Consider the following 24,052-nt stretch of genomic DNA (forward strand, 5'->3'; position numbering starts at 1 on the left):
ATTACACCGATCAATCTTCTAAACTACATTATAGATACATTCAGGGATGGGATTCTACCAGTTAGGACTGGTTCAGATGAACCGGTAGTTCTGACGATCAGTTAGGAGTGAACCAGTTCACTCCGCCAATCAGCTAGGCCCGCCCACCTGCGCCTGTGCTATACTCCCCTATTTCTCCATAGTGAGGGGAGGAGTATCCAGGACCCTTCTACCCATGGCGAAAGGGTCAGACAGGCCAGTCCCCATGCCTGAACCCACCACAAACTCAGAATTGGATGTCCAACAATGAGAAAACGCAGAAGCACCTCAGGTAGCCCATGATCTTAGACAGCATTCGCTGAGGGCAGAACATATAGCAGGGGTGGACAACATCAGAGCCGACTGGCTCAGCCAGACCGAGGTAGACAATTCGGAGTGGAAGCTGCAGTCAGCAATATTTGAGGAGCTGGCAGAGCACTTCGGATGCCCAGAGGTCGCCCAGAGTGTATGTTTGGCACATTCAGCAAACTGGTTGTTACACCAGTTGAAGCCCACCACTGGATACATTGCTGTAAATTTCAGAGATTTCAGATGAAGCCACATTTAAGAAAAACCCATACATTTTGGCTTAGCATATTGTCTGACTCCAGCTATTTTAGTAATCTTGGATTCCTTTTATAATGAACCCAGTGATGAGGAGCCCATTCTTAACACCCCATAGTTCCTGCCAATGTATTTTCAGCAAGAAACACTTCCAAATAAGTGCAGCTTTTATTTCTCTATTAAAATATGATTCAATCAAACATGCTAATATTAAATTACTAATTCTTTAAAAATAGCCAGCCAAAATAAGAAATGTTTTAAGTTCATCTATGTCTGCACAGTAAATGTGCATACAATCATACACTTACCATATTTTTCAGAGTATAAGACGCACTGGAGTGTAAGACCCACTGGAGTATAAGACACACCAAGATTTTGAAGAGGCAAATTTTAAAAAAAAGTTTTTGCACTTTGCAGACTTCCCAAAAACGGGCCCATTTTTTGTCAAAAAAATGGCCTTCATAGCCTTTAGGAGACTTATGTAGTGTGTCTGTGGGCTGGGGGGGGGCAAAATTGAGCAAAAAACGGTCTGTTCTTTGCTCATTTCTGCCCTCCCCAGGCCCCAGGAGTGCTCTATAAGCTTCCTAAAGGCAATGCATGACCATTTTGGTGAAGGAGGTGGGGTTTTGGGAGGCAAAAAATGCTGTATTCAGTGTATAAGATGCACCCGGATTTTCAGCCTCGGTTTTGAGGGGAAAAGGTGCATCTTATAATCCGAAAAATACGGTACATTACATACACACCAGTTGGAATCTTAAGTTTAAAATCTGAAAACTATGAGATAAAGCAGCAATTTAAAAATAACCGTAACTCTCAGCCTGTGTAGTTTGGCAAACATTACCTCCATCTGCCCCAGGCTACTAATATTGATGTCTAAATTATCAAATGGCTCTGAGCAAAACTCTGATCTCTACCACACATTAGGATCCAAATGGATGGTAGGAAATAACACTCGTTAATGCAAACGATCAAGCTAATTTTATTGTTCAGTAAGCTGAACATTTATATATTTCATTTCTCCAGACATAATGCCTAGGGAGGGGTTAAAACATAATGGTAAGGTTATATACCTTAATTAAAAATTGTTCTTCATATATGGAGTTATGATCTGTTTTAGCAAATGTTGCTGTCCCTATAGTACCGTGATGGCGAACCTTTAAGCACACAGAGCCATCTTTTTGAGCACGCCAGCTGGTGTCCGTTACTCTTTTGGGTTCCGGTGCATGCATGCCCGCCAGCCAGCTGGTCTTCGCATGATCAGGAGCACCAGAAATCGGAAGAACTGCTCCCTGGCACACATGCATACAGGGGAATTTCTATTCCTGTTTCTAGCACTCCCCTGCACATGCACACGCAGTCACGTTTCGGCACTTGGTGCCGAAAAGGTTCACCAACACTGCTCTAGTATGACTGTTTGAGACTGAGGTGGATAAAGGAGGGGGCAAAGTCACACGCAGTCTTTAACAACCCGTTGTTTCCTTTGTCTCTTTTTATTAATATGTCATATTTTGTAATTTATTTCACATTTTAGGAATAGGACTGGGAGTTGCTGTTCGGGAATATGGAAAGCTCTCCAACCTGGACAAATTTTACTTTGCATTTCCTGGAGAAGTTCTGATGAGAATGCTCAAACTCATCATATTGCCATTAATTATATCAAGCATGATAACAGGTAAGAAAAATGGTCTTTTTCTTAACAGAGGTTAAAAACTATTTAATTAAGAACAATATTACATATTTAGACTGGTTTCAATCTGTGCTCAGTGGTGTATTAACCATTAAGCAGACTAAGCACGTGCTTAGGGCACCAGGCCGAAGGGAGCACCACAAAGTGGAGAAAGAAAAAAAACCAATGAATGTTTGTACAGTATGTACAAAGGAGGGGGGGGGCACCAAGATTTGTCAGTGCTTAGGGTACCAGTGAGCCTTAATCTGCCATTGTCTGTGCTGTGTCTACTTTAGTAAACGTTTACCACTAAACAAACTTTGTGAGGATGAATTTTGTTATTGCAAAATGTTAGAAAAATCAAACACTTTCAATGAATCAAGTAAGTGATACCTAAACAATCCAAACAAAATCTTAGTCTAAATATCCAGCAGGTCTAAAAAACATCTCTCTGCCTTTTAAAAAATATGTTGCCAATTGAGTCACAGCACTATTGTTTTTCTGATATTTTTAAAACAAGTTTCTAATATATCTTGTTAATTTTTTAAAGAAACAACCTATTATGAGATATATTCAAAATATGAACATACTCAGTTGTAGAAATACACCCACACCCTGAATAATCCTATTTCTGCTATTAAAAAAAACCAGGAACTCCAAAGTTAGAATAGGTTTAAACAATTAAGGCTTATATTCAGAGTTTAACTTCCTCCTTTCCAGGTAAATGGAGAAGCAGGAGTATACAAATTTGGTGGGTCTTTTTTGGTCTCACATGAATAATAGATTGGACATTTTTACTTTAAATAGGTTGATTTCAAGTAAAAACACTTTCTGAAGTGGAATGGGAGTGCAGTGTGATAAATTGTGACATGGGTTCTTGCAGCCTGAAAATGTCAGGATTTTAATTTTAAATTACATTAAACATCCTTAGTCCTAGTGGACAACCATTTAAATATGAGTCAGCAGTGTGCAGCAGCTTCCAAAAAAGCCAACATATTTCTTGTTAGATAGGTTCTAGGCTGCATTAACAGAGGGATAGAATCAAGATCACGTGAAGTGTTAATACCACTTTATAATGCTTTGTTAAGGCCACACTTGGAATACTGCATTCAGTTTTGGTCGCCACGATGTAGAAAAGATGTGGAAATTCTAGAAAGAGTGCAGAGAAGAGCAACAAAGATGATTAGGGGACTGGAGACTAAAACATATGAAGAATGGTTGCAGGAACCATTTAGTTTAATGAAAAGAAGGACTAGGAGAGATATGATAGCAGTGTTCCAATATCTCAGGGGTTGCCACAAAGAAGAGGGAGTCAAACTATTCTCCAAGGCACCTGAGTGTAGAACAAGAAGCAATGGGTGAAAACTAATCAAGGAGAGAAGCAACTTAGAACTGAGGAGAAATTTCCTGACAGAACAATTAATCAGTGGAACAACTTTCCTCCACAAGTTGTGAATGCCCCAATACTGGAAGTCTTTAAGAAGATGTGGGATAGCCATTTGTCTGAAACGGTATACTGTAGGGTTTCCTGCCTAGGCAGGGGGTTGGACTAGAAGACCTCCAAGGTCCCTTCCAACTCTGCTATTGTATCCCTCTAATTCTACCTCTAACCACAAGAGAGATAGTAATCCAGAACATCAGGGCCGACAGCCAGTGGCTGCTTTTGTTTTTTGTAGCCCTCAAGATTGTTTTATCCACTATTGCTTAAGATTGGTGGCACAATTTTACATCAATGGAATGGCAGTAAATGGAAGTTAAAAAAAATTAGAAGTTACCATAAAGCAAGAAGGTATTAGACTTGAAATATTAGACCTGCTGGATTCTGCACAAAAAGAGGGCCGTGAACATATTTACAGATCTCTCCCATCCTGGACATACATTGTTTCAACTACTACCCTCAAAACGATGCTATAGAGCACTGCATAGTTTTTTTCCCAAACTCCATCACTCTGCTAAATAAATAATTCCCTCACTACTGTCAAACCATTCACTAAGGCTGCATTACTATTACTATTAGTTCTCTCATCGCTCCTATCACAAATCTCCTCCCACTTATGACTGCAGGACTGTAACTTTGTTGCTTGTATCCTTACGATTTATATTGATATTGATTGTTTCCTGATTCCTTATTTGTACCCTATGACTATCATTAAGTGCTGTACCTTATGATTCTTAACAAATTTATCTTGTCTTTTTATGTACACTAAGAGCATATGCACCAAAGACAAATTCCTTGTGTGTCCAATCACACTTGGCCAATAAAGAATTATGTTCTGTTCTGTTATGTTCTATTCTATTAAGTATCTCCTACAACTTGGTTGTTATTTAACGAGGGTGATAATAAATCCTATCTAATAAATTTCAATTTATGAATAACACAGATATAAGAGAAAGAAAAAGGCAATATATAAACCTTGTAATTAAAAACAAATTAGGGGTAACATAACTATAAATTTATATGATTTGCAATATATTGCTAATCAAATAGATGAGGGAGTGGACTCATTATCTATTATCCTAGTAGTTAATGGAATAGATAATAGAAGGAGAGCTGCTATTGTTGTCATACATTTAGCAACTGCTAGACTCCATTAGAGCTCTAGGCAGTTCACCATTTAAAATAAGCAACAATTTTAAAAAAATACAAATATTATTGGGATTCAGTTGGCTAACTTAGTTAAAACTAAGTAGTTTCTAGAAGGAGGAATTGTCTGTCTATATGAGTTGTCAGCAACAAAACAGGTTGCCACGTGAAGTGATAATTACTTTGCTGGAGGTCTTTAGAGGCAGAATGACCATCTGTCAAAGATGGAGCCCTTCACTTAGCAGGAGCATGGATTAGGTGAATTCTAAGGTCATCTCTAACTCCACAACTGATAAGTGGATAGTAATTGGTACTAATCCCACAAGAACTGTATCTGGGTGGGGAGGAAGCCATATGTAGTATTAAGCTGTCATTAGAAAGAAAGAAAAATGAAGCAGAAAAAGCTATACCTCAAGATTGATTCAGGCCATGAACTCTAGTAATTCTAGAGTTGGGAAATCAGAGAGTCATGTATTAAGGGCTGAAGTTAATTAACAATGACTACTTAGAAAAATATTTGAATTAGCTTTTTGTAAATCTTCTATATATATAAAAATGGCTCTGTGTGTATGCGCGTGCATCCATGCGTGTGTGTGCATGTGTGTGTGTATTTCAGCATAACTCTGGAACGCAATTCCAACCAAACTTGGTACACAGATTACTTACTCTCTGGAAACAAATACTGTGGCCGTACCCCTCGGGGCATGTGCTTTGTTAAGATACAAGTCTGTTGTGCCTTAGAACGGCTTCTACCACACTGCCGTAAAATGGCTTCTACTGTACAGCGCTGTGGTAACAGTTTCTCAGTGCTCCACAAGGGGACTCCCTCCAGTACCGGGGGAAATCCAACATTAGAAATTGTTGCATGGGAGAAGGGTTGGGATAAATAAATACCCGGGTTAGCAGCTCGTATTAAATAAAACTAAGTCATTCAAATAAACATGAGTTATAGAAGAAAGCTGTCTATTAATACAAGATTGCCAGGGTATGAACTAGAGAAAGTTCAGAACCAATTTATATGCCAATATAAGTCTCTAGAAATATATTTATGTTGACCCACTTTGGCACTTTTAATTGGCAGCACTAGAAGGGATGTTTAATAATATATTTATCTTTTGGCAACAGGAATGGTGTTTTCAACTTACAGTACTGCAGGCATTTATCCAATCTAATCTATTATAGCTATAATTTACCTTTACCCCATAATCATATAGAATATTACTAAAGTTGCAGCTTATTGGTCTGATGATTTTAGTCATTTTTCTGAAGTTGTAGCGAGTTTGATCTGTGCTGCAATTACCACCACTTCCTGTTCTTGCTAACTGAATGGAGTTTTTTCTACTGTGTTTGCAGAGTATATGGTCAGTTTAATGTTGATATTGTGCATCCAGTAATGTCCATGTATAGATTTGTCTTTTAAGCTATTGAAATAATGTATGATATATGCTATAAAGACTGAGTTTTCTTGGAAATTTAATCGGTCTCTTTTTTGTTCTGTAGACTACGAAGATTTCCCCCCCCCCCCATTATTGTGATGCCATTTTACTTCCATCATTAACATTACATGAATTAATTAACATTAATACAATGTTCAGTATTACATTTGGCATGGAGTGATGTGTTGACTACTCATTGTAATCCAGCTGCACATTCAACTTTTGATTGCTCTGGAACTTGGAGCATTGGAATATTGGTTGGCTTACGTTAGATTCTGAGATCATTGTATCATTTCTGGGATTGTTTCAGAGCACTAATTTTGATACGCTTTTGTTAATAACGACGGCTATTCCATTTCTTTTGCGATTGTATTGCCTGCAATAGAAGAACTGAGGCCATGAAATGATCCATTTCAATCCATTCCAGTTTGCTGAATACTAGAATATTTTTATTTACTTACTAACTTATTTCAGGGTTTAATCTTGACCTTTCTACTGTGAAAACTGGAAGTTTGCTTTAGTTTATGGTTAAATACCAATGCAGCATTGAACTTTTCCTTTGCTTCTGGGCACATCAGCAGCTGGGCTTCCTTTTGGCTTTGATCCAATCGCACTGTTACCATTAGTACCACTCATACCTGCTTGCTACTCCAGTATTGTGTTCCATATTTTCTGAACTGGGTAAGGGGAGTGTTGGGAGTCTCATCTTCCAGTATCATGTTGACATTATCCTGATTCTAAATGGCCATTTATTGTTCAGGACAAAATTTTGGATTTGTTTCCTTCTCTCTTTTCCCCCATATACATAGGCCCCGAGCTTCTCAGTTGGGTGTTGGAAAAAGTGCGGGCTTGCATATCTACATCAGTCCTTATCATAGCTTTTGGTGAACATACAAAATATTTGCAGCCAAGGAGTTTTGCTGTCATGCAATAACACAGATAAACACATAAAGCCTGTAGTAAAAAAGGTGTGGGGATAGGGCGTTACAATTTAGTACTTCCCTTTTTTTCTATGGAGGGGATGGTGAGGGAATTTTTGCCTTGCAAGTCAATGGGTGAGTACTGACGGAAGATTTTTATATACTTCCAAGCCAATCAGATGGAGGGAGGACTTGACGTTTCCTAGCTTTCAGCTTCCAGTGTTGGCAGATGTGAAGACAATCACAATGGCAGCTTTAAACTGCTTTGGGGAGGTTAAGAATAGACTCAGTGTTGTGTGGAGGTGGCCATTGTCTAAAGTAGCAGTGGGCAACTGCTATTATAATGTAACTATGAAACAAGCCTTATTAAATAGGATCATTGGAAAAGGTCTGCCTTCCCAATGAACCTGCTCAAAATTCCTGGTCTCCTAAGCAATAAATGAGAAGTCTACGGACAATGTTGATGTATGATGAGAAACATCTTCCTTTCTTTCCTCTATTATTTTCTAAGATTGCAGGTTTCCTGCTTCTACTAGTAACAGGATGTGGGAAGGGAATTGGTATGTACGGGTATTTGTGGAGAAGTGTATATCCTGTCATTTAATGCAGTCTTTGCCATGCATATTATTTAGTTTTTATATGTTTTTAAAAGGTAAATATTTTGGGAAATTATTGTGGAAAAATATTTTTCCTTTATTTTTCTACAAAAAAGGGGGTGCAATCTTAGAAGAATTCATTATATTTTACTAGCCACATTCATTGTTTAAAAGACACAAAAATAATTCTTCATATTCATTAATATTTGATCTTCAGTTTCTCACATTTAGACACTGACTTTTTCATCTTTAGGAAATCCTTTTCTTTTCTTTTTATATCTATCATTTGCATAACATAATTTTAATGCTAATATTGGGACCAGCTATTTCCAAACAGCACTATTTGATACAGTGTTAAAATCAGAGTCTATTCAAAACTCCATTATAAGATAGTCAAACGTTCAAAACCCTTTTGCTGTGGGTCACTTCCATCAACTGAAGTAACCAAGCTATTTCCTAGCACCGTGATGGTGAACCTATGGTACGTGTGCCACAGGTGGCACGCGGAGCCATTTGTCAGGGCACGCGAGGTGATCCCATGCGCATTGGTCAGCTGACTTCGGCCTTCTTCTGAGGTGGTTTTTCGCCCTCAGGAGGTTTCCCTGAAGCCTCCAAAGTGCAAAAAACTGGCCCTATGGGCAAACCGGAAGTTCAGGAATGGACTTCCGGTTTGTTCGTAGGATCATTTTTTGCCCTCCGGAGCTTTCAGGGAAGCCTCTGGGAGTACGCTCTGCCGGCAGCCACCCCACAACCATAGAGCGTGCTCCCAGAGCAGCAACTGCCGGAAGACTTGGCATCCTACCTTGGTGCTTTGGAAGCTGCAGAAAAAGCCATGCGGCAGGCAGCAGCAGCAGCGGAAATGCTCTGGCTCTGAAGGGAGAGTTAGGCAAGGGCAACTAGAGCCTGGGAGTCGCGTGAGCAGGAAGCAGAAAAGCCGCTCGTGCAACCCCCCTCTCCAGCCATGCAGAGCCCCATTCACTGACCTAGGGGCATTCCGAAGGCACTGAGCTGCGGAAGCCGGAATGCGGTGAACAGCGCTCCCGCAGCTTGGTGTTCCCTCTAGGTCAGTTCCCGTGGCTTGGCGCCTTCGGGATACCGCTAGGTTGGCGAGTGGTGCTCTGCCTGGCTGGGGGGGGGATTGTCCAGAGGGTTTATTTTCGGGGGGTTATATTTTTGCCCACCCGAAAAATGTGGCATGGCCTTAGTTTCGGGACATGTCGTATTTTCGGGAAAACATGGTAGGTATTCTGGGAACTAGTCCATACATCTTAAAGTTGCTAGGGATGAGAAACATTGTCTAATAAAGAACCCAAGAAATCAAATCTTTTCAGTCACAGCCCTCTTCTTTGGAATAGTTTATCTCAAGATCAGATGAGTCCCCACTTGGCTGAGTTTTAAGAGAACTGTACAAATTTGACTTTTTAAGACAATCTGTATAAGAGTTGGAGCCTCCATCCAAAAACCTTGTTTGTATTTTTATTATTGCTCAGTAATCATAGTCTTTGTTTTTATGTTGTAGCTTTTTTTCCTTTCTAATGGTTAGTTTGCATTTTTCTGAAATTGTTTTACTATTGTCATGCTGCAAAAAGAAAAAGTATTTCTCCTCACTATTTCTGTGATGGAGTAGCATCTCTCTCTCTCTCTCCCTCTCCCCCTCCCCCCACTCTCTCTCTCTCACACACACACACACCTTTGAGTCAGTGTTGTCTTCTAGCAACTGCCTGAACACGTCCCTGCAATTTTCTTGGCAAGCTTGTTTTTAGAAATGGCTTGTCATTGCCTGCTTCTAAGAGCTGAGATTGAGTGAGTGGTCCAATGTCACCTGGCTGGCTCTGTGCCTAAACTGGGACCAGAACGGTGGTCTCTATGTTTCTAGCCTGACCCTATAACCACTAGACCCAACTGGCTCAACTTTCCTTTTTTTGGTCCCCAGGTTTCTTAGTAGATCCAGCTCAGCTCAGCTCAGCCCAGAGGACATCTTCAAAAAGCTTGCTGTCAGGTTGCCTGGCAAGTGGGCAGCCATACAATTGAATTAATTGATCAATTAATATGCCTGTTTTCAAGTCTTACATGCTTATAAGATATATAAATAAATATTTATATCTCTCTGGCACTAGTCACTGAAACTTAATTTGCAAAAATGAGTCAGCCGCTCTTGCTATCTAATGAGCTTCAGGTAATAGCTATGACATTGTGCTTTCTCATGTAGGAAGAAAAGGGTGGTTGTGATTTTTCATTCAGTCTTGGCTGTTGTAAACTTTTATGTTCACTCAGACTGGTACTAATTTGAGGCGCCAGTTGGCCCTTTTACTGATGGCCTCTATTTATCATCAATTGGGGCCCATTTCACAATTATTTCTGGAAGAATTACCTCCATGGCTATGTGAATTTCTTTTACTAATTTGTCCTTCACACCTTTGTGGGGATTTTAATATGTGTATTGATCCCTTACCAATGGCACAGGAGTTTTGTACTGTTCTTTAAAAGCATAGTCTATTTTTTCTTCCTTTGATTTAGCATTGTCTTCAGTTATTTCACATTCCCTTGATTTACTTTTGTCCTCTGAGTAATCAATCTCTCTCTCTCTCTCTCTCCCTCCCTCCCTCCCTCCCTCTTCTTTCTTTCTTTCTATTGGTATCGGTGTATTACACAATTACTATGTTGAATGCTTACATGGCTCGTTTTCAGCTATTAGAACTGTTTTCACAGTTCTGTGTATTGTCAAATTTATTCTGTCTCCTTTTTTGTGAATTCTGCTATTGTGGCCTATTTGGCTGCTTTGTTTACTAATAGCACCATAGCATTCTGGATAGTCCTTTGTTGTGAATTTATTTTGAGGGCCAGGCTTCTCTGCCATAAATGACTGCAGTTGTGAAGATCAAAGAATCATGGTTAGATGGTTACAAAGGCAGCTGAAAATATGTACAGGCTGCGGATATGTACAGAATAGTCTTTTTACCTTCACTCTAAACAGACTTTTTTTCGAGCTACTATTCGATCTCATGCCAAAGCATTGTTTTTATTAGGCTTCTTCAACCTTCTGTTCTTTTTTCCTTTTTTATTATACAGATGCTTCCTTTTACATTGTAAAACATACATAATACATTACATTATTTGGATACAGTGGCATTTGTTCAATATTAATTAAAGGTTATTAACATTCTCATGTTTAGAGTGAAGGTAAAAAGAGAGAAAAGTATAAATAATAATAATTACAGCTTAAAGTGACTCTTAATGAGCATGATTATTTAGATTTTTCATCCAGAACTGAATGTAATAAAAAAGACACTGCAGATTGCCCCAAAGTATTTGTTCTACAATAAAGATTTCTATCTAAAACTGATTACTTAGTATTAAATCTTCCATTATATTGATACTAAACATTATTTGTGAATGTTTTACAAAAAGGTGGGGAGATGAACAAAGCAATTTTGACAACAATTAAAATACTAGGGAAAAAGGAGAAGGCTTTTCACTTTTAAATTCACTCCCCTTCCATTGTGCGTCTGTTAATTTACCATATTTAAATATCCCCCCCCTTTAAAAGCCAGGCTGTAAATGTTTGTATTTCCATGTTGTATAATGTACTCTATACATGGGAATCATTGTTGTTTAAATTTTGTTAAACTTCTATATACTGTACTGCCATTTGCTTATGTATTCTCCAAATTTAAATTCCAAATCGATATTGATGGAATTATATCTTTTTTTCCAGAATTGAGCAAAATTTATTCTCACTGCTTTGAGCATGTATTTCATCAATGTGATGTTTCTTGATTTTTTTCCGGGATTATACTGTATTTTTCAGAGTATAAGACGCACCTTTTTTCCTCACAAAAAGAGGCTGAAAATTGACAACAAATGGGCCCGTTTTTTGCTCATTTTTGCCCCCCTCCCCGGAGCACTCTGCAAGCCCCATTCATGCCTCTTTGGAGGGGGGGGAAATGGGCCTGTTTTAGCAAAAAAATGGGCCATTTTGGGGAGGTTTGCAGAGTGCAAAAACTTTTTTTCCTTTTGGAAAGCTCTTTAACTGATTGATGAGAATTACATTGATCAAGTGCTGTGCCAGCAGAAACAAAGTCTTAGGTGTGCAGACTGTCAGGCGATTTCCTTCTCCAGCACATGGATAAATACACCTGGAAACATCTACCTACCTACCTACTCTCTCTCCCAACCTACCTACCTGCTGTATTTCTCTCTCTCTCTCTCTCTCTCTCTCTCTCCCTCTCCCTCTCCCTCTCCCTCTCCCTCTATCTACCTACTTACCTACCTACTCTCTCTCTCCCTACCTATCTACTGTATTTCTCTCTCTCTCTCTCTCTCTCTATTTCTTTCTCTCTATCCCTCTACCTACCAATCTACCTACTCTCTCTCTCTCTCCCTACCTATCTACTGTATTTCTCTCTCTCTCTATCCCTCTACCTACCTACCTACATTCACTCTCTCCCCCTACCTACCTACATACTGTATCCCATGCCTTTAAATAGTGTTCTCTGTCCATCAGTCAGGTCATTCAATGTAAGAGACACTTTCTCAAATTCTGAATTTGGATACTACTTGCTCATTATGGATTCAATGGCAATATCCAGCGGCAATACGTTTTTTAGACTTTTTAAAATTCCATCTTTATTATTTTTGTAAATAACTCAAGATAGTGAATATACCTATTGTTCCTTCTTCTTCTTATTTTCTCCACAATGGCAATCCTGTGAGGTGAGTTGGGCTGAGAGAGAATGATTGGCCCAAGGTCATCCAGCTGGCTTTCATATCTAAGGCAGGACTAAATTTCGAACAGTTTTCCAGTTTCTAGTCTGGTTACCTTAACCACTATACCCAACTGGTGTAGGTTGCAATCTCTTGGCATCATTGGGCAAGTACATCATTGGGTCAATCCTGTTCTTTTCCAACTTCACATGGTAGATTACAATCTGAAAAATGTCCTATAAGAAGTCAGTATTGGATCCTAATTAACCTAATACTCATCTCTGGTGTGCTATGGTTCATGGTCAGAGTTTTCAATATCATTGTTATGCTGATGATACTCAAGTCTAAGGGTCTTGATGACAGTGCGTGGTGAGCCTGATGTAATGTTTTATTAGTTTTTGATCTTAGAAGTCCTCTCATTATCACCACAAGATAAATACAGTGTGGATAAAACAAAGTTTGTGTATCTTTTCCGCTCTCCATTTACAGTAGAACCTCTGGTCACAACCATAATTCGTTGCATAACTTTGGTCGCAAACTGATATGGTTGTGACCCAAACCTAATTTTGGAAATTTGGCGCTTACAAAAAAAATGGTGAGGAAGGGAAAATCGGCTGCGGGAAAAAAATGTGAGTTTTTTTTATCAGAGCCAGATTTGGTCATGGTCAGAAGTGTTCATGACCAGATATTCTACTGTATATTTATTTCTATGGCTTCCATATTGTTCCACATTCCACTCCTTGCAATACATTGTTGGGATTTTGGTTGATCTCAGCTGTACCTACTTATTGAATTTACAGCATGTTTTGCACATTTTAATTTGATGAGTATTTGGAGGAGGATCAAGGAAACTGGTGTTACTGGTGCATGTTTTCTTTTTCTTCTTTATATTGCAGGAATAATTTCCTGACAGGTGTTTCCAATTCTTTTGTCTGTCTTCAAACCATAATCAGGAACATGGCTGTTCAAACCATTATGTAGTTTCCATGCCGTATTTTGCATTGTACATTACAGAGTTCATTAGCGATTACCTTTTTGGCGAGAACATAGTTCAAGCTCCTGATGCTTGTATTTAGAGCCTCCAATCATGAGTCTAGAACAACTCGCCAGAGCCATCTCACAGTGGCCATCTCGCCAAGTGACAACTCACTGCAGGGCAATTCCACATGGGATAATGCAACATAATAAATGTTATCCGCCACTGTTTCTTTGACATTATTTTCATTTTTGTGCATTTCCATATAAGTGAAAATAATGTCAAAGAAACTGTGGTGTATATCATTTATCGTGTTGAGTTATCCTGCGTGGAGTTGCCATGTGGCAAGTTAGCTACAGAAAGATGGCCATGGCAAAATGGCCACAGAAAATTGGCAGAAGCGAGGTGTCCCATTTCACCAATAACAACACTCTAGGGCCCATTAGATTGAATTCTTTTGCAGACAAGACGCACCAAATGCCTCCCCTGATGCAGTGACGTGCGGTGAGGTTTATGGCTGGTGAGGCATTGACCCAGTGGTGGGTTTCAAATTTTTTTAGACTTGTGGACTTCAAGTCCCAGAATTTCACAGCCAGGCATGCTCAGTTCCAATTTAAAGCGACAGCATTTGTTTTTCTCCTTTGCAAAAGAATTTTCCTTCTTTCTTTTTCTTTTTCTTCTCCCTTCCCCTCCTTCCTCCCTCTCTCCCTCCCTCCCCCCTCTCTCAAACACACACACACACACACACACACACACACACACATACAGAAATTGGATTGGACTACACACACTTTCCCCCAGCCCCGGAAGGATCCAGCCCAGCTTCACTGATTACAGGTTTGAAAAGGCAACATGGCTCTGCCTGCAATCAAACTACCCTTTGAAGTTTGAATTCCTCCCCCATCCTCCGACCCACACGTACCTTTTCCAGCTGTTTCAGAGAGGATTTCAACTCTGCTCTTGCTTCGGGTCCTCTGAGGAAGCCCCGCCCAAACGAGCGCCCTCTACTATGAGGCAGGAGAACTGCGTGCCTCACCTACGTCAGGAATTTTTAGGCTTTTAACCCTTGCTTAACTCTACTCGAGTGATCATAAAACGCCTAAAGTCAGACTAGATGAGGCCTGCCTCATAGTAGAGGGTGCTTTTTAGAGGCTTTTTTAAACAGTTAAGCAGAGTCATCCACGGTGAGGCAGCAACTAGCTCAGCCTGACCTCAGCGCTCACCTTTTTCCTTTTACATTTTTTTTCTTTTCATGATGACAGTGGTGAGGCTGTGCCTCCCCTTCCCCCCCGGACTGCACGTCACTGACCTGATGGATGGTTAGAGGGAAGAGGCAGTCCCTCGAGTAACCCGGCTTAAATTTGGAGGAGAATCTGAAGGCCATAGTAATGAATATTGGGTGGAAAAGCTTTTTTTCCCTTGAAGAGAGAGGTAGCATTTTTCAGTTTCTAAAATGATGTTAGATGTATTGTAGGACTTGTGCTACTGTTTTAAATGCTTCCTGATTCGAAAAGTGAGAAATTGCCACCAATTTGTCAAGGTCTCCAAAGAAAGGATTCAGGGATTCTAGAGTGCCTATTTTTAACATGGGATAAACAAAAACTCTTCCCTCCATGATTCGTTCTTCTTTTGTTCTCCATTCTCCTTCCATCCTTAGAGAATAGTATTAAAAATTTATGTCACTACAGTGTTTTTAAAGATTTATTGTAGCTCCCTTTTGTGCATTCAAGAAAAGAAAAAGTTGTTAACAAGGAACCAGCCTCCCAATGATATTTTCAGCAAAATGTATTGCTTGTGTCTAAAAATATAATAAAGATGTTAAAAGATTGGAGTATTGTTTCTATTTAAAAAGGAGTAATATTTAGATGCAATTACACATCTACTAACAATTTACATTAAGATTGAAAAAAAATGCAGATTCATATTCTTATTTGTTAAAAGTATATGCGTCAGACCTTAATATGGAATAGGATAATAATTCTAATTAAGAGTTGTTTCACTCCATTAACAGTAGCTTTTCTTTACTGAGAATTAACATAGTCTGAAGCAGCACAACATTGAACTCTCTTATAGATTTGGAGGACAAACATCTATGAATAAGATCATATATGGACATCACATATGTGGTTTGGTTAAGTAATAGTCACGTGGACAAAAAAAAGTAACTTTTGATTTCAAGCAAATGTCACAACAGCTATCTCTGCCCTGATAACTGGCCAATTATGCAATATGAAATCAATTTCTATACAGAAAAGCTTTATAATTGGATCATCAAATATTGTAGTAGCAGAAGGAATAAAACAGACCAGTGTTTTTTTACTGGTTCTGTTTAATAGCTAATTTATTGTGTGGGCTGAAATGGAATCAACAAAGAACTGAATTCTATCAAATTCTCTCTCAGCTGTTCTGCTCTTGCTAGACTTTCTGAGAAAAGAATTGAGAGCTGGCTGATTCATATGCAGCCAGGACATTCACATTTGATCAGTGCTTAATTTCTGAAAGCAGCTCAATTTAATTTCAAACTTGCCTAAAAGACACAAATTTCAACATGAAAAACTAAAATCTTGATTTGAGAAATGGGTAGAAAGTTCTCATGGAGAAAAATATTCAAAGTAACATTATCTTACTACCTCACATTATGCATAATTGAAGTGTGCTCAATTAATTCTTAAATTTTGGTGGTCAGCTTTAATAAATTCAACCTTAGGTTTTGGGAATTAAATGAGGCTTTTAAAGTGCTGAAATATTAATGCCTGGGCCTGTAAATCAATATACTAATGCACTGGCCAGTAATATAGTATAGAGCGTATAGCATTGAAGATTTAACTTAACTTGCTCCTGTTCTATAGAAGAAACTCTGAGGGCCACCCTCACAATGTCAGATACAAACAACCTGAAATCAGGATAATTTGTTAGCAAAACAAGGGACAGGTGAAACCTGCCCATTCCTCAAAAAATAGTAGCTTCAAACCTATTACCCCTAGGCAGTGGTGGGATTCAAATAATGTAACAACCGGTTCTCTGCCCTAATGACGTGACTCAGTGGTTATATGACCATGTGGGCATGGACGATTCAAAGTCACTCAGGTCGATGGGCGCTTCGCCTTAACTGTTACAATGTAATAAGGGTTAACCAGAGAGACAGTTTCTGTAAGCAGGGCAATAAAGATTAGGCTAGAAACAACACCAGAATGTTTCCTTCCTGCCTTCCTTACAGGATTAGCCCTGTAAAGTAGAAAAAACAAAATAAGATTTCTTCTAACAACCGGTTCTCCGAACTGCTTAGAAAGTTAACAACCAGTTCTCCCGAATAGGTGCGAACTGGCTGAATCCCACCACTGTCCCTAGGGGACAATACAAAAATGTAGAAAAATTTACCCCTTGCTTTTATTATAAATAGGGTTTGCATTTGCTGGCTAGCAGTCTCTGGAAATCTTGTGTGACAGCTTCCTTGGTTTTTACAATAAACCTACTTAGCAGATGGTTGCATTTTCAAAGCCGACTTCTGCCTTCTTCCAGTTTTAGGTTGTTGATAGAAGCCCCAGGCCCCCATTCATTTCTCTCTCTCACACACACACAGCTGGATAAAACTATATAAAAATCTAGCCCAGCTTCACTGATTACAAGTTTGAAAAGGCAACGTGGCTCCACCTGCAATCAAACTGCCAGCAGGAGGTGGTGGGTGGGCTTTATTGTGTTCCAGGCATTTCCCACCCAGACAGCAGGCTGCATTTGCAATGGTGGAGGTGTTTGGGAAAGGCAGCAGGGGAATGTGGGGGGGATGGCAGAGGAGCTGCTTTCAAGCCACTGGAAAATATATCCAATCCAACTTTTGTGTGTGGGGGGGGTTTGTTTGAGAGTGAGTGAGAGAGGGAAGGGGTAGGAGAGATAGTCCAATCCAACTTGTGTGTGTGTGTGTGTGTGTGTGTGTGTGTTTGAGAGAGGGGGAGGAAGGGAGAGAGGGAGGAAGGAGGGGAAGGAGAAGAAAAAGAAAAAGAAAGAAGGAGCAAAGGAGAAAAACAAATGCTGTCGCTTTAAATTGGAACTGAGCATGCCTGGTTGTGGAATTCTGGGAGTTGAAGTCCACAAGTCTAAAAATATTTGAAACTCAGCACTGTGTCAGTGCCTCACCAGTCATAAACCTCACCGCACGTCACTGATTCAGATATAATACAGTTGATCTTGGTTTGGAGGAAAGAAGTAAGACATGATAGTCTCCAACCTTCTTGTGTAATATAGATTGTAACATAAAAGAAGAGTGCCATAAATCAGCATTGGTACAACTAAAGATTAAAAAAGAAAAACATGAAAGCAAAACATAAAATTTAGCTATTCTTGAAATAAATGCTACCATAATAATACATTTGCAATGGTGCTTGGGTGTGCAGTCCAGTTTGGGAAGGAAAAACTACTGCAGCTAAAGTTCAAAAACAGCTGCACTTCTAAGCAGATTTATAACTAGTAATATGAGCATTTCTTTGTAATAAAATTAGGAGATTTGCACTGATTTAATCTGTTAAGAGTTTTGTTCTACAGCAGTGACATACCAAGATCTTGCAACATTTCTAGCTGCTATCACAAATTATATAATTATATATTGGCATTGAGGCATGAGACTTGTGAGTAAGATTTTGGCTATTTTAATTTAATTATTTTATGAACTTTGTTACTTGAAAAAGTTGCTACCTAAAGGTAAAGGTTCCCCTCGCACATATGTGCTAGTCATTCCTGACTCTTGGGGACGGTGCTCATCTCCATTTCAAAGCGAAGACCAGCACTGTCCAATGATGTCTCCGTGGTCATATGGCCAGCATGATTAAATGCCGAAGGCGCATGAAACGCTGTTACCTTCCCACCAAAGGTGATTCCTATTTTTCTACTTGCATTTTACATGCTTTAGAACTGCTAGGTTGGCAGAAGCTGGGACAAGTAACGGGAGCTCACTCTGTTACGTAGCACTAGGGATTTGAACTGCCAAACTGCCAACCTTTCTGATTGACAAGCTCAGCGTCTTAGCCACTGAGCCACCGGGTCCCTTGCTACCTATAGGAATACATATAAAAATCTATACACTTGAAAAATCATCAAAGTAATAGAAGAAGAAGAATTATATAAATATGAAAGTACAGATAGCTCTCAATTTACAATCACAATTGGAATGATGCACTGTTCTGCTTCGCCTTGTTATTCAGATCCAAGCTAGCATTTTGAGATTCTAGCAGGTTAGTAGGAGCAATGAATCTCTCTTCAATGTTAGAGGGTGGATTGTCTTGAACAAATAAGTACAAGTAGCTCTATGAGAAATAGTTACTCTATCAAAACACAAGGCTCCAACACCCTGGGAGATCATAACTCATTTATAATGGAGCTATTCTTATCTCACCAGATGGCAAGTAGGATTAACAAATAAATATCACCACCTCTGTGATGCCCAGGTATAACTGGGAGTAGTCCTCCCTGCTGAGATGGTGGAAAAGCAACTTAATAAACAACTTACAGAAATCTGGTGGCACCATTCCAGTTGTTCCAGTGTTAAAGCCAAGTGGTATGATTAGATGGGATGGAGATTACAAATACATTATGATTAGATCAAATAAGCAAAGGAAAATCATCAAAGCCATTAAAAAGCAAAAGTTAGAATATTTTGGACATGTGATGCAACAACCAGAAAAATATGGCATACTTCACTTAATCCTCCGGGGAAAAATTGAGGCAAACGAGGTCTAGGCAGAAGAAGAACATCATGGCTTCAAAATCTAAGGGGACTGGTTTGGACAAAGCTCAAAGCCTTCGGTGTTTAGTCATGCAGCACTTTTTCATGGGGCTGTTGACAAAAATAGGATTGCCAACATGATCTCCAACATCTGATGCCAGATATGGCACAAGAAGAAGAAGAAGAATGAATAGGTCAGTTAAGCAACGCCCTTAACTTTTGTCTGCTGTCAAGCAGCAGATAAATGTTCTTGTTGAGGTTTTTTTGGGGGAAAGCTTGATTTGGCCTCAGCACTATAATGTGACGATAAAGTATTGAATTTCCAAACCCTGATTGTTTATCAGTTTATTTTTCTGATTAAAGATCTCAGTTTTCATTGTTTAACCGCTGGGATTCAAGGAACCTTTCCTTTCTAAAATACAGAAATTAGTTTTCTATTGTGACAATTACTTTCTTACACGATCCTCAGAGGTTGAACTGACATTGCATCTTTGGAAATTCTACACTATTTTGACACGTCAGATCTTCCTGGGGGGGAAAAGGAAAAATGTGAACCTGGAACTTCTTTAGTCACATTTTGGGATTTTGTCCATAGGTTTGACATAAGGCAAATTGACAAATTGATTATAGTTTATCAGCATAATCCTTAATTCAACTGCTTTTTAGCAGTTGATGGTACACTGACTATCCCAAACCCTGGTCCCTCCATGAACCTGCAGGATTTACTCTTGGCATATTTAAAAGCTTAACAAGGCGTCCTGGACCTACAAGACCAGCTATAAGTTCTACCATGCAATATCTCCTCTTGTGGTCTACTGCTTTGTTCCTTTTTGTTCCTCCTCCATTGCCAAGAAAGCCATCCTAGCTAGTTTGAGTATGTCTTGAAGATGACAGCTGTTCTCAATCTACAAGCTTTTTTTTTTGTATTTCCACTCTAACCTCTCTGATAAGCCTTTGTTGCCAGGCTTCTTTGATAGGCTTCAACCATGGAGCACTTTTGATAAGGCCAGTTGTGTCCCAACTGTTCTGCCACTGAGCCTCAGTGACTATATTACTTACTACCACAAGATGTCTTTGGTGCCTCCTGCTGGGCCTCTGATGGCCGTCCCTGCCAAATTCAGCAGTTTGGCCATTTTGGAGTTTTGTTCCTGCTAGACAGTCCTGGGCTTGATTTGGCATCCCTGTCTCTGGACCTCTTCCTGGCCTTTCTTCCATCTGCTTCAGCTTCTGCAAACTTTAGGTGCGCTCAGCCAGATCGCTTCACGTGCCATTTGGTAACTAAGCATGGACTTATCACTGTTCACTGGTGTTCACTGAGGATGTGAATAAGTAATTCAGAAAATATTAATTAATTATTAATTAATAAATGCATAATTTCTTGACAGTCTATCCTCATGTTCCGCCACAAAATGCCAGCTGACAAGGAGGCTCTAATTACTTTCTACTGAGTATGCTACCCGCTGAAAAGAATTACGCATAATATATTATTTCAAGAGTCTGGAAGTTTTACAGCCACTTTTATGGCTATGCCCTTGAAATTTGTATAGTTCACAAAGCTTTGCTGTGGCTTTTCTCACATAATAAACCTATATCATCGTTCTGTCATTTACAGTATAGAGGTGGAGCCTTAATGCTTTAAATGATAGGTTGTCTACCAGCCATGGAGAACACTTGCAAATATAGATAGTTTTGAGCCGTCTGCCTCTTTTGCTTCCAGATTTTAATGTATCCAGGGGGGGGAAATTGTACTGAAAAAAATTATATTGAAATTTTTACCCAACCTACCAATCCAATTTGATCAGATTGCAAGAGGACTTCGGACATCATAGTAGCTCATATTGATGTGAAAAGGATGTTCTGCTGTGGAATCACCATAACAGTTCTTGTCTTTCAGTAGCCAGTAATGTGATAATTTCCCTTTTTCAAACTTTAGAACAGGTTTCCCAAACTGTGGGGTGTACCCACCTTTTATTTATATTGTTACTATAAATCCATCTCTCCCCAAATTTCCCTTGTTTTCATTATTCATTTTGGTGTTTAATTTTTTTGGAAAAAGTGTATATCTATTAAGATTACACTAAAGTCAGGTGTTGTGACAAGGTAAATTTAGGATTTCCAGTTTTTAGAATGATCTTCTATTTAATTACCAAATCCTTCATATGGGATATTCTTAAAAATCCTACCATTGACCAACATCTGATGTTACTAATGTACTATTTGTAGAACAAAACTAGCTTTAGGGACCAATGTTGCATAGAAGAGCTGCCAAATTTAATTACACCTGCAAAGAGAGTGAAGCAAGAATATATCCTGGCTCTATTTTGTTTATCGTTTATCTAAATCCCTTAACAAAACAGTTATAGGAGCTGGATATGCACATGCAAAGTTGACATGTGAGCAGCTGTTACTTCATGTAGATATTGCTATAATGTTTCACTGAACCAAGTCAGCTTCAGGAAGTTCCTCAGAATCTTGGCTCAGTTTTGTAAGGAGTTACAATGTGTCATAAATTATCAAAAAAAATGAAAGTTTTATGATTTTCTATAAGAGTACCAAAATCCAGAAATGGTATATAGAGAACCAAACAACTGAGCAAGTAAAATACCCGAGTATGTAAGATACTTGAAAATCCTTACCAATAGTGCCCAATCCACCAATATTGCCTCTATGATCCGAAAGAGAATAGCAGCTCTCCTAATATTTTATCACAGAGAGAAATTTTATTTTGGCTGCCATTCTCATAATGAGCCATGAAACTATTGCACAGCTTTTTTGGAAGGGTATATTTGGACCTTTGCTCTAATTACATAGTTTATGAAAAAATAAAGAATACAAAAGAAAACACTCTCTTTCCTGACCACTGCATGTGTGTTCAGTATGACCTTAAGCTAGATGTTAGACTACCTATAACAGAAACTAGAGATTGATCATCTGTTTACAAACTGTTCACCTGATTAAGCCTTAAATCTAGCCCAGGGGTATCAAACTCAAGACCTGCGGGCCAGATCCAGCCCCTCTGTGGCAACTTGCACTCATCAACAAAAGACTAAAATTAATTTTAGAGAGAAAGGATGGCTGAACTGATTCTTCTCTAAACTATCTATGGGAACTTTGATTTTGTTGTTTCCTGACCACCTGTACTGGCTGAGCCAATATGGCCAACTTCTTCCTTCTTTGTCTTCATGAATGAGACTCCTCCCTTGGAAAACTTTATGGCTTTCAACTAATTTCCACCCCAGAGATCTCCAGGAGCCTCTTCAAATACATTTTTCCCCTGGATTTGGAATATTTTGACCCACCTATTTGCTCTAGTTTTGTACTAGAAGACTTATTCTCCTTTGGACATGTCTGGTGATCCCTACCGGCTGTGCTCCCCTACAGACACCATTTCTTTGTACAGAACAATAACTATCTCTGAGCCTCATGATGGGTCCAAAGAAATCACCACCTGGTAAGGCCTCGTCGGCCCCAACATCTTCCACGTCCAGCCCCATTGCTCACCAGTCACAACTGGGATCTTTTTTACAACCTAAAGCCTCTGAAGAGAGTGCAAAGGATTTGTCTACTCATCAGATGCTTCAATCCATCTTAAAGGAACATGACGAAATCAAAAAACAACTGCAGGACTTAAATGAACAGCTCAGAGAGACAAATCAGCAAACCACACGGAATGAACAGAGGATAGGAGGGTGCGGTATGGATGAGAGACGAGATGAAGACAATCCAAAGGGGGAATGTAGAATTTGGAAATCAGATTTAAAAATGGAGTTTGAAAGGATGTCTTTTTTTCTTAGGTTCCAAAAGTTGCCAGAAGTTGAGAATGAAGATCTTAAGGAGATTATGACCACAATACTAGCAGAATATATTAATAGAGATAAACAACAGCTTTGGTGGGATATTGATCTGATCTATAGGGTTAATTCAGCCTATGCAAGAACACACAATGTTCCAAGGGAAGTTCATGTTAAATTTCTTAGAAAAACTACAAGATATGAGGTTCTAGGAGCTCAAAGGGGAGGACCATTAAAATATAAAGATAAGGAAATAACCATTCTTAAACAGATCCCAAAGAAAGTAAGAGATAACAGAAGGAAATATTCCTTCTTAGCAAAAAAAATTATACAATAATGGGGTTTGGTTCAGGTGGCTGTTTCCAGAAGGCATGTTGATTTTCTGGGAGGGCAGTAGAATTAGAATCAATACAGTAGTGGAAGCAGAGGCTTTCACTAAAAAACACAGTGCTCTCTTAGGTGAAATGGGGGATGTTACACAAGAAACAAAGGAGGGAGGGGCTGAGGCTCTGCCAGTGGATGGAAGGGAGGATGTGACAACTGGAAGACTCAGATCACAAAAGTGATTTGAAACATTATTGCAATTGTTGTTACAATGTATCTTTATGGAAGTGATACAAAACAAATAATTGAAACATACTGATGATTTTGTGTTAAACTCAAAACTGCTAATACTTATGTAAATGTTGATATTTTTCTATTTTCGTTTGTAAAAGTTGTAAGACCTGGGGGGCTTCTCCCCCCCGCACGATGTAGCTGTCAAAATGTTTTATAACCCTATAACCCCTTTTCCTTGTAAAACTTTTAAAACCAATAAGTGAGAACAATCCAGCGAAGGTTGAGTCTGACAGCCGCCCTTTTGTAGGGAGCTGTCAGACCCTTCGACCAATAGGATTAAACCTCTGTTCCCACCGGAACAGAGAACCTTGGTGGAAACCACTGAAGTTAGAGCAAGTATCTAATACTCCTCCCCTATTGGATGGAACAATCCTACTTGTTACGTAGTCACGCAGGTAGGCAGGCTTTTGGGTAGCTCTGCCTGACCTGCGCAGTTTAGTAGGAAGGGTTTCCTTGGACAGGTCGG

The 24,052-nt window shown here is 39.2% G+C and overlaps 1 protein-coding gene across 1 annotated transcript in view; it reads left to right on the top strand.

Annotated features, from left to right (window-relative positions):
- The window catches only part of SLC1A1 (solute carrier family 1 member 1), a 56,097-nt gene that overhangs the window by 8,541 nt on the left and 23,504 nt on the right, over positions 1 to 24,052 (top strand). The window contains exon 2 of the mRNA XM_081944399.1: positions 2,114 to 2,254. Within this exon, the coding sequence (XP_081800525.1) occupies positions 2,114 to 2,254 (141 nt within the window). The remainder of the gene's footprint in view (positions 1 to 2,113; positions 2,255 to 24,052) is intronic.

The sequence above is a fragment of the Natrix helvetica genome (genome assembly GCF_964273705.1).
Source record: "Natrix helvetica genome assembly, chromosome: 2".
Taxonomy (NCBI): Eukaryota; Metazoa; Chordata; class Lepidosauria; order Squamata; family Natricidae; genus Natrix; species Natrix helvetica.